The sequence below is a fragment of the Elephantulus edwardii genome, unplaced genomic scaffold (genome assembly GCF_000299155.1).
Source record: "Elephantulus edwardii isolate Elephantulus edwardi_28Jun2011 unplaced genomic scaffold, EleEdw1.0 scaffold00041, whole genome shotgun sequence".
In the NCBI taxonomy this organism is placed as follows: Eukaryota; Metazoa; Chordata; class Mammalia; order Macroscelidea; family Macroscelididae; genus Elephantulus; species Elephantulus edwardii.
Genome location: NW_006399791.1, coordinates 631,288 through 642,924, shown reverse-complemented (window position 1 = coordinate 642,924; position 11,637 = coordinate 631,288). Strand labels below are relative to the sequence as shown.

Here is an 11,637-nt window from a genome sequence, read left to right as displayed (position 1 = left end):
AACGGCATTGTGTTTGGTAGAGAGTCAGCACAAATGCATCCACCTCAGTGAGATGGATCGGCACAAGGACCAGACAATAGATTCACCAGCCAACAAGCACGAAGATGGTGCCGCTCGGACCACTGTTCATTCTCTTGTACAATCAGATTGCCTTGAGCTCGCTCCAACTCAACAACTAAAATAAAAAACCATCCGCTTCTCTCTCCCCAGGCGCTACCCCAGCTGTCACCTCTCCCAGCACTGCAGCCTCCTCATAGCTTGAGCCTTTGCAACCACTGCCTTTGGCTACTCTCAAGACCAAGTCATGGACCGCACATGCCGTGAAGTCTTCAGAGAGTAGCTAGAAGAATCCCTTAGGAAAGGGATATAATATTTCTTTTATTGTGGGTGTTGTTGAGACTGTACCTAGCAGAATATAAGCCAATTTAACAATGTCTACATACATAGCACAGTAATATTGATTACATTCTTCTGGTTCTGCAAATATTTTCTCCCTCCTTTTTTTAACTCCTAACACAAATTCATTGTACCCTAAGTTCTCTAACTAAGCTTTTGAACTTCTATTGTCAATTCGGCCTCATGTAGATAGATCCTAAAAGATGATAATGCTCACATTATGCTGAGTAAAATATCTCAGTCACAAAAGGACAAATACTGCATGGTGCCACTGTTGTAGAAAGTGACTGACATCAGGGTTGGGGTAAAACTGAGAAAAACTGGATAGATTATGTATACTGAATTGAAACAGATGAGGGAGGGAACAGTTTAAAAGTGATATATGATAGCATATTATGATTATCACAGGAATCCAGAATTAAGGTTGCATAGCAGAATGCATTGGGGGGGTTGGGGTCTAGGTCGGGGGGATTGTATACCAACAAAGAAGTTTATCTTTTGCTTTTCAAAGAGAGGAGCAAACGGGGGGAAGGGGGTGAAGAAAAAAGTGCAACAATGAATGAATGAAAATCCAAAATCTCTGTAAATGTTCATTAAAATTAATAAAATTTTTTTAAAAAGATGATAATGATGAAGGCAAACTTTTTTTTAATAGTTAAGCTTAACTATTGTTTACTTTAAAGGAGACTTCAAGGGTTATGCTTGATTTAAAGTTCAGAGATTATCTCAGGGCATAAACAGTTGTTGTCTCCTTTGCTGCAACCAGAAGAAATGGATGGCTCCCAGTCACCCTCACTGAACTTTCTGATAAAACATTTTATAGAAGAATCTTGGTCAAAAGTGTGGAAATGAAGAAGACAATCTCAAATTCTTGTTTCTGGAACTAAGGAGGCCAGATGAATCCCGTAAACAATTACCCAGAACAATCCTTTATAAAACTAAAACTTGACAAGCATAACCTGCCTACTTAAAATAGCTAAGTGATTTTCTCTATTGCATTTTGTCACCCCTGCCAAACACTCCTGTTGGTCCAGTTCTTCTCTCCCTTTCCCTACCCGAGATCCCTAGACAAATTGTTCTCATTTGAGCTCCCCCTCTCAGGACTTCTCTTTGTCTTTCTACCCCTAACACATCACTTTTTTTAAATGAGGTTGGTTCCATGTGTTATGGAGCAGACAGACTTGCTCTCCATAAGGCTTTCTTGCCTATAACTGTTACAGAAGCAAGTCTCCCTCTTTCTACCTCAGCATTGCATGGCAGGTTTGAACAGCCAATGTTATTTCAGTTATAGATGATCAGGGACCGTTAGCATCCTTTTATTGTTGTTGTTGTTACATGCTGTCACATCAAGTTCAACTTAATGACCTTATGAACAGATCTGAATTCTGTCCTATCCTGTGCTATCCTCATCATCTCAGACACACTAATGACCACTTCTGCAGTCATGCATCTATGTGGCTGAGGGTCTTCCTCTCTTTCACCATCCCTCCAACTTTCCAAGCATGATGTCCCTCTCCAAAGAATAGCCTCTCCTAGCAACAAGCCCAAAGTATGTGAGACGAAGCTTCGTCATTCTTGCTTCCACGGAGCGCTCTGGCTGCACCCTCTCCAGGGCCTATCAGTTTGTTCTTTTGGCAGTCCATGGGAAATTCAGTACTCCAACACCACAGCTCAAAAGCATCAATTCTTCTTCTGTCTTCTTTATTGATTGTATAGCAAGAGACTGAAAAGACCATCACCATCCTTTTAGGCTCTGCCTAAATGTTACTTACCAAAAAACCCAAACAACTTTCCTGTCTATTCTCTTCCCTAGTGATTTCCCCCCTCCTTTATTTTAGTTTTGGTTTTTTTCTCTTGGTGCTTTTAAACTTTTCTTTATCATGGTCTAAAATCACAAATAAATGTTTTACTATTTCTTCATATCTGTCCCTCCCTCCAGACCTGTACAGAGATATTGGAGGTTCAGCTCCTGATTACTGTCATAAAGCAAGGATCACCACAAAGAAGTCACAGAGTCTGTTGGGATCCCAGTACAAATAAGTTATGTTTCTCCTATGCAGCAGTCAATATTAAGTGTGCAATAGTATTATGAAGATGTTTTTGATATTGTGGGAACTGCACAGAGACACAAAGCAAGTACATGCTGTTGGGAAAAATATGGTGCTGGTAGACTTGCTTGATACAGGCCTGTTGCAAATCTTTAATTTATAAAAAAAAATGCAGTATCTTTAAAGTGCAATAAAGGGAAGTACAATACCATGAGATGTGCCCATCACTTGTCTACACAGAGATGTATTATAAACGTTAAGACACACAATGCAAATGCTCTCAATAGTTCTTTATATTGACTGCCTGTTGGAATGGCAATATTTCTTACATATCTCTTTCTTGGCACCAGCAGCCAGGAAATCAAAAGACAAATTGCATTGAGAAAGTTTGCTGTCAGAGACATCTCCAGAGGACTGAAGAGCAACGATATCAGTCTGGAGACTGAGGTGTGCCTGATCCAAGCCGTGGTCTTTGTAATTATGTGCTATGCATCAGAAAGCTGTACAATGACTAGAGATGATAAAAGAACTGATGCCTATGAGCTGTGGTGCTGGAGAAGAGTATTGACTAGACCATGGACTGCTAAGAGGACAAACAAGTTTGTCTTGGAGAGGGTGAAACCAGGCTGTTTCTTGGAGGCAAGGATTCTGAAATTCCATCGAACATACTTTGGGCATGCTGTAAGATGAGACCAGTCCTTAAAGAGGGACATCATACTTTGGAGGGTGGAAGAACAGTGCAGAAGGGGTAGACTCTGGATGAGATGGATTGACTCAGTGACTGGGGTAATGGGAGTAGGTGTGTCAGAGACAGTAAGTTTAGCTCAGAATAGAGCAAGGTTCAGAGGTGTTGTACACAGGGTTGCTATAAGTCACAGACAACTTGTTGGTAACTAACAACAACATTCCCTTAAATATAGTTATTGTTACTGCTGTTGTTATTATGTGCCATCGAGTTGTCTGCGACTCATAGTGACCCTATATAAAACAGCCTTAAACTCTGCTCTGTCCTGTACCAATCGCACTGTCCCCGATACACCCATCCCGATTACCCCAGTCACTGAATCAATCCACCTCATAGAGGCCCTTCCTCTCCTGTACTGACCCTCCACCCTCCCAAGCATGATGTCCCTCTCCAAGGACCGGTCCCTCCTTACAACATGTCCAAAGTATGTCAGACGGAGCCCCAGAATCCTTGCCTCGAAGGAGCATTATTAAAATTTATTTCATCTGCTTCTTTTTTTAAATTTCTTTAATAAGGACCAGGAAGAATTCAAATTGCTTCTGTGGCTCACATCTTGTGTCTGCTGGCTAGCACTGCTCTCAAATGTCATCACCATGAAGGATGGTGACAAAAGGACTCTGTCCATTGCCTTCCTTATTGCAAAATTCCCAGTCTTTTATGGCCCCTGGGACACGCTGAACTGACTTCAGTAAGTTGCTGAATAAAATAAAATTAGTTGAGCAACCAAAGGAAAAATTCCTGATTTAAAAGACCATCGCATGGTGACAGATACTGGATGCGTGTAACCCCATTCCCATTTTGTATGAAGTAATGAGAGGGAAGGAGCCCTAGTGCCAGAATGGTTAAACACTTGGCTGATAAACGAATGACTGGTGATTCAAACCTGTCTAGCAGCTACAGTAAGAGATCCTGCAATCTTCTCCCATAAACATTAAAGCTAAAAAAAAATCCTACAGAAAATCTCAATAAAAAGCCTACTTATAAAACAAACTTTTGGGTCTGCTTTCACCGGGGAGGAGCCGGGTCCAGTCATGAGTCGATTTAAGTTTGTCGATGAAGTTCAGGCTATAGTAGAGAGAGCTGTACAGATTGGTGTTAAAAAGGTATTTTGAAAAACAGTTTGAACTGTCAGAACAAACAAAAGTGCCTATGTCTCTTCATTGTCAAAACTCACATGCTGAATTTCTGGACATAATGAAAAGAAATAGAGACCGACGCGTAGGAGGAGTGGTACACTCATTCGACAAGACCAAGGAAGCGGCCATCACCCTGCTTGACCTGGATCTGTACGTAGGGGTCAACGGTTGTTCACTGAAAACTGAGGCTAACTTAGAAGTTTTGAAGTCAATACCTAGTGAAAAGTTAATGATTGAGACTGATGCCCCGTGGTGTGGAGTCAAAGGCACACATGCAGGACCAAAATACATAAAAACATCCTTTCCAACCAAGAAGAAGTGGGAAAGTGGGCACCACCTGAAAGACAGAAATGAACCTTGCCATATAATCCAAATACTGGACATCATGTCGGCAGTAAGAGATGAAGACCCACTGGAATTAGCCAATACTCTCTATAACAACACCATTAAAGTAATTTTCCCTGATATGTAATTGCATTATCTTCCATTTTCAATCATGTATGCAAAACTTACCGAAAGCATCAATAAAGGGTTTTAACTGGAAAAAAACCCCAACTTTTGATATTGTTAGCTCAGTCACATGGGGTCACCATGAGTCAAAATTGATTTGACAGCACAACAACAATAGTACTAGGAAGTTTCTGACCAGGGTCTGTCGCGACAACAAACTGAGGCCCTTTCTGGAAAGAAAACAGGCCGTGAACCAGAGAGTGAAAAAGCTACTGGAAAAGAGAAGGCACTGGAGGGTCTTAGACCCCAGGTTGTCACACTTTCCTAGCCCCTAAAGCCAGGAACCCACTTAATAATAGTTATGACCCCAAAATTAGATGATTAACCAAAGCTCTGCTCAAGCTCCAAGACAACACTGTTTGGTTGGTGGTGCTGTTGATTTTGATTCAGACCCACAGTGACCCCAGGTGACAGAGTAGAATGGCCCTGAGGGTTTTCTCGTCTGTAGTCTAGGTGGTGTCTGTTATTTGGTGCCTCTGAGTCAGAACTACCTTGTAGCTGACTCTCTAGCAAGTTTTCAGAGGCTGTAATCACACAGGAGGAGACTGTTCATCTTTTCCCCTTGAAGCACCTGGTGGATTCGAATCACCTGCCTTTGGGTTGGCAGCACAGCTCCTTAACCACTAGTCCACCAAGGCGGATGGTCAGAAAAAGGGAGGAAAACCCTCAACAAGATGGATTAGCACAGTGACTGTAACAAGAAGCTCATTCATATGAGAGATGGTGAGGATGGCACAGGATAGGGCAAGGTTCAGATCTGTTGTTTACGTGGTTGTGAAGAGTCATAGTGGACTTAATGGTACTTAACACCAATAACAACAGTCTTTACAGCAGTAGATTGCCAGTTCTTTTCTCTTGGGGAGCTACTTGATAAACTGGTCAGCAGCCAGGCACTTAAACTTTACCCCATCATGACAACACCAGTGTTCATTAAACTATGATTAGTTCCAATTAAAGATTTCAGACAGTGATACCAAGTTACAATAGCTGTTTGTTTTTCATTCTTGTCTACGAATCAACTTTGATTCCAGGGCTGCCCCAGCCTGTGCTCCAGGGCACACGATTCTCACAAGGATCTCCATGAGAATGGACAAGGAGCTAACAGTTTCGGCAATGCTGCTCTATTAAGACTTTTGATGTTGATTGTTTTTAGAAGGCCCCGCAAAGACTGTCAATCATAAAACAAGTAGACTTTGTTGATGCTAGCTTCTCCCCAAATTATCTGACCCCTGAATATCTGCTAACAGCCTTAGAAGCTGGCACTCCTGAGAAATACATTCTAGGAAAGGCTAGTCTGAGCTTAGTTTGCAAAACCATAATTAGTGATAAATTGCTCTAATCTTGTGGCTAATCCCACCTATGGGAAACCCAGCTATGATAATTTAAGCAGAGTTCAACAGAAACAGCTGCCCTTTACTGAGTAAGAGAGGCAGTGGTGGTTCTGTGGCAGAATTCTTGCCTCCCATGCAGGAAATCCAGTTCCAGTTCCCAGTGAGTTCACCTCACGCACAGTTTCCATCCTCCATCAGCGAAGGCCTGTCCCTTACTGTGATGCTGAACAGGCTTCCCTACGGTGTCCTGACTAAGACAGACTAGGAAGAAAGGCCTATTTTCACAATCAGCCAATGAAACCTTATAGCTCACAACTTCCAGTCTCAAATAACCATGGGGACGTCCCAGGACTAGGCAGCATTTTGCTCTGTCGGCCACAGAATCACAGCAAGAGGGGGTGAAGACAGTAACAGCTGACACAATAGCAATAACATGAACAGCTTTCCACAGAGGCCTGTGAACAGCTACTGATGAATGTGTGTGGTTGTCCAAAGCAATAAGGAAATAAAGAACTATTAGTCTATTACATGCCCAAACCAAGTACGCACCCCATCTATTGCCATGGATGGAGTAGATTCTGGCTCACGGTGAAGGACACAGCAGGGCTGCTCCATACGGGTTCCAAGGATGATGTATATGGACGCAGGCTCCATGGAGTATTGGGCACAAGCTCATCTTTCTTCCTAGGAGTGGATGGTGAATTAGAACCCATGACCTTTAAGCTGGTAGTCCAGTGCTTTCCCACTACACCATCAAGATGCCTTAAAGCCAATTCTACCCACTGCCATCAAGTCTATTCTAACTCACAGTGACCCTCCATCAGGCTTCAGGGGCTGTAAATCCTTCCAAGAGGAGCCTTGTCCATCTTTCTCCCTTGGAGCAGCTAGTGGATTCAAATCTCTGACCTTTTGGTCAGCAGCCCAATGTGTTAGGTGCTACAAAACCAGGGATTATTAAGCCAATTAGACGACCCTCCGTTTCGCCACATTTTGGAGTGCAGATGTGAGCAAGCAGTCTCAAAGGAGAGTGAAAAGACTTGGCAGAATGTGCAGTTCCCCCCATCCCCGACCTGCACCCGGACCGCACAGCCCTGCCCTGCACCGCAGGCTGACTTGCAGCCCTATAGATCCTGCCAATCGCGGTTCCCTGCGTACACTTTCAGCGTGGTGCTCACAACCAGGGCTCGGAGAACCTAGGAAAACGTCTCTGTACATCCTTAGAATCGTATTTTCATTTAAGGATGGAAAAAGTATTAATTTCTTTCTCCATTCCATTACCTAAGGCGCCCTAAAGGCTGTTAGTTCGATCCACCACCTGTGCTCTGAGTGAGAAAAATGAGGCCGTCTCCTTCCATAAAGGTGCCAAAACCTGCTTGCTAGAGGGTGGGCATGTGCTGGAATTGACTCGACAGCAGTGAGTTTTGGGTTGTGTTTCAGGGGTTGAGGCTCTGGGGTGGGGTGACTATTTCCAGACGCCCAGGTATGCCTTGTGCTAGCTGTGTGGTCTTGGGAAGTTAGACAGCTCCTCTGTTTTCTCGGCCATAAAATACTATCAGTACAGCGCTCACCTTAAAGGCCTGACGTGAGGAGGGTTAGGGAGTGAAGATACACCCACACCTGTAAACGTGAGTGATGTGCAGGAAATGTTCCCACGCAGCTCCTCCTCCAAACAGCGCTGATTCGGAAGGGTGTGTTAAGCACCAACGCAGCTCTGCAGACGCCATGGTGAGGAGGCCGACCGGTGCCTGCGCTCACCGCCTGGGCCAGCCAATGGCGGCTGCAGGATTGGCTGTGCCCAGTTTACCAAAAGCTTGGCATTTGAGGACTCCTCCAGGGTTACATCTTGTGTAAAACCTCTACGTATTCTACTATGTTGACAAATGAAGGGCAAGACATTTTTGCACACCTTGTATGTGCCAGTTCAAGACTCCACAAAACCTGCTGTGTAACACATTATTCCATTTATTAGCTTGATGAGCAACGAAGACACAAAGATGTTAAGTAACGTGTCCAAAGTCACACAGCTAGTCAGTGGCTGTTGCTGTTACGGTATACTTTCGAGTCGGAACCGACTCATAGCTGGCCCTCCAGTGAGTTATCAGAGAGAGTAAATTGCACAAGACAAGACTGTCCATCTTTTTCCCATGGAGCAGCTGGTGGATTTGAACCATGTACCTTAGGGCTGGCAGCACAAATCCGAACCACTAAGGCAGATTTACAGGTTGATCTGTGGAGCTTCAAAGCTTAAGCCACTTTCCCATTCACTCATCCAGTTCTAATATTCTAGAACTTAAAAAATATATTCTATAACTTATAAAAATGTCTAAAATAAAAGCTAACGTTCACAGAAGGACTATAAGGAACAGTTCATTCTATAATTAATAAAATGAAAACACGTGTTCATACTTTCATTTGTCTGCTTGGCAATATCGGTGATCAGTGAATCAGGACTTCAGTGAATGTGTTTCTGTTGAATAACAGAGCCCCTGGGCTTGGTGACTTCTCTCTCCTCTGGCTACTTTCTTGAGGAATGAAAGTAGTGCTGGGCACAGTGGGGGAACGAAGAGAATATCTGTGGATGAAATGGCCTGAAACTGCAATAGGGAGAAGGAATGGGCATCTGCAGACTAGACAGCATTCAGAGGATCAACCTTGTCCAGTTCAGCCTTTCCTAAACTTGAACTTAGACCATTTAACCATCCTGTATGATATACTGTAATAATGGACACATGACACTGTGATGGAACAACACAGAGTCAACTCCAATGTAATTTTGGGCTCTAGTTAATAATAATAATATCCCCATATTGATTAATCAGTAGTAACAAATACACCCATGAATACAAGATGCTAAGAATAGTAGAAGGGAGCTCTGACTGTGTAGTTTGTAGGCATAGGCACTGCTAACCCAAAGTTGGTGCCTCTTTGGCCGTTCGAATCCACAAGGGCTCCATGGAAGAAAGACAGCCAACTCCTCTTATGCAATAGATAGATTCTGAATATCTGCTGGAGGGTCACCCATGAGTTCCACATCAATGGCAGTGAGTGAGTTTGAGGTTTGCCTTGAATAATAGGAAAATTATATACAGAAGATGATAGATAAAATAACTTTGTACTTTTAGCACAATTTTTCTGTAAATCCAAAATCACTCCAAAAAATATGCCCTGTTAAAAAAATAAAACTAAACCCCAACTTGAACTGGACCAGCATCCTTCATGAAGACTACTCCCTCTTTTTCAAGGTTAACTCTTCATAAAAAGTCAGTCTCTTGATTCCATTTTTTTTTGTAGGTCAGGTAAACATGATGGTTACAAATTTGCCCAAGAATTTATGGAGCAAAACCCTTTAGCCAAGATGACTGCAACAAATCAGCATAAAGACTGCTGGGGACAGGAACACCCTTCTGAGCCCCAGTCCAGTAAGTAAAGGTGGAAAGCACACATGTGTTCATCTCAAGAGACATTAACAAGTAAGCTGTTGGGATTATCAGTTCCAGAGAATGTTCCTCAAAGACTTAATAAGAGATCTATCTGCTGGTAGACCAGACCTCACACTGGCAGTGAGTAACTTGGACCAAGAAAACTCAGACACATTTCCGATGTGATATTCCCACTATGGGCTTCACGGCCAATAATTCCCTTTGGGAAGTGCAGTTTTCCATATCAGTGATAGGCCTTGGCTGAGTCCTATCAGCCACATTCTCTGCTAAACTTCTTCTGCAATGAACTTCATGCCAAAAGCTTTTCCTTTAAGAGCAAGAAAGCCCAGCTCCTCACTACATCAGCCACATGCAACCAGGAGCAATAACCCTAATGTTCATCTACTCTCATATCTACCTCCACCTCAAAGTCACTCAGGTGAAACTTAACTCCCCATCTGACTCAGCACCATCACCTGACCCCACCTTCATGATGAAACACCTAGCCCTTCCCTAAATATGCATTCTCCAGAGTCTCTGCATTTAGTTCTGGCTGTTCTTTCCTAACCATCCCTTTCTGAGCTAGCAAATTGTATTTCCTTTGGAGGCCTGATCAAATGCCATTTCTTCCATGTCATTTTCCACAGCAGTGTTATTTATCATCTCTGTGCTGGGTTTCTATATCACTTTGCTCACACATGTCTCTTACAGAAGAGATAGGAGGTAGTTCGGTTTCTATCTCCCTATCTATATCTATCTATCTATCTATCTATCTATCTATCTATCTATCTATGAGCCTATCCATTGAAGAGAGGTGCAATGGAGTTATTCCTGAATCCCAAATGCTTAAAAAGAGTTGATGAATCAACAACGAGTGCATCTGGGTGGCAATTCCTTTCAAACTTTTATGTAAGCTTAATGTCCCCCTACATATGCTTTCTCAAAGTTCAAGAATCAAGCACACCAGGCATTATCAAGAGCTCTCAGGCTCTCTCAAACCTGGGTCCCAGATGTGGTGCCCCCACCTCAAGCTGACCTGGGGTGAGCCACAAGGTCTCACCAAGTCTTCATCATTTGTGACTGGGATGATGTCTTATGTAGAAGACAAAGAAATGAGCTGATGCAAAGGTTTTCACCCAGTGATTAAACTTAGTAAGTGTTCAAGAAATGCTAAAAAAACCCAACCCCAATGACAACTCATTGTTATGACCTCAGAACTGACTCATAGCTGGCCCTGCATTGCATATCCCAGGCCGTAAATACACAGGAGGAGAATGACCATCTTTTTCCCTCAGAGCTGTTCATGGATTCAAACTATTGAAGATGTGCTGCACAACTTTTTATGGACAAGGCCATCAGAGTTCCAGTACACTTGGGATTTTAATAACAGTGCTGAACTAGTCACAGGACCACAGGAGTACAGACCTCTTGAAAAGTGACTGGTAGACTCTGTTTCCTCCTCTCTTATAACATTAATTCCTAGTGTGGAAAACAAAAACAACAAAAAAATATCAGCATCAGATTCCTTCCATTACTAACTCATATGCTCGGGGTTGGGGCTCAGATGCATGACTTTACATATTTAATAAGCTTTTAAAGATCCACTATGTTTGTAGGGCCCAGGAGAACCTGGGTGGCACAAACAGCTAAGACTCTGACTACAAGAGCCACAATGCTACGCTGGAGGTTCAAATCTGCCAGAGGATACCTCAGAAGAAAGTTGCACAATCTGCTTCTAAAGGGTCCCAATCTTTCAAAATCTTATGAAACAATACTATTCTGTAAGACATGGGAGTCACCATGACTTTGAATCGACTCGACTAACAACAACATGTTGTTGTACCCTGAGAGGCACAAATGATTTGTTCTTGGCTGCTAATCAAAAGGCTGGTGGTTCGAACACACTCCTAGTGTCATGGAAGAAAGGCCTGGAAATCTGCCTCTGTATGGCTCACAGTGAAGGGAAGTCTATAGAGAAGTGTTGTTCTGTAATAGACAGGGCTGGCATGAGTCAGAACTAACTTGAGAACAACAGGCCTGGCTTGGATTGTA

General features: G+C 43.0%; 1 protein-coding gene across 1 annotated transcript; it reads left to right on the top strand.

Annotated features, from left to right (window-relative positions):
* The first annotated feature begins 315 nt into the window (after positions 1 to 315).
* Positions 316 to 4,797, top strand: LOC102861156 (putative deoxyribonuclease TATDN1-like). Its single transcript, XM_006885194.1, has 2 exons — positions 316 to 320; positions 4,293 to 4,797. The coding sequence occupies exons 1-2, from the start codon at positions 316 to 318 to the stop codon at positions 4,795 to 4,797; spliced, it is 510 nt and encodes a 169-aa protein (XP_006885256.1).
* The last annotated feature ends 6,840 nt before the right edge of the window (positions 4,798 to 11,637 follow it).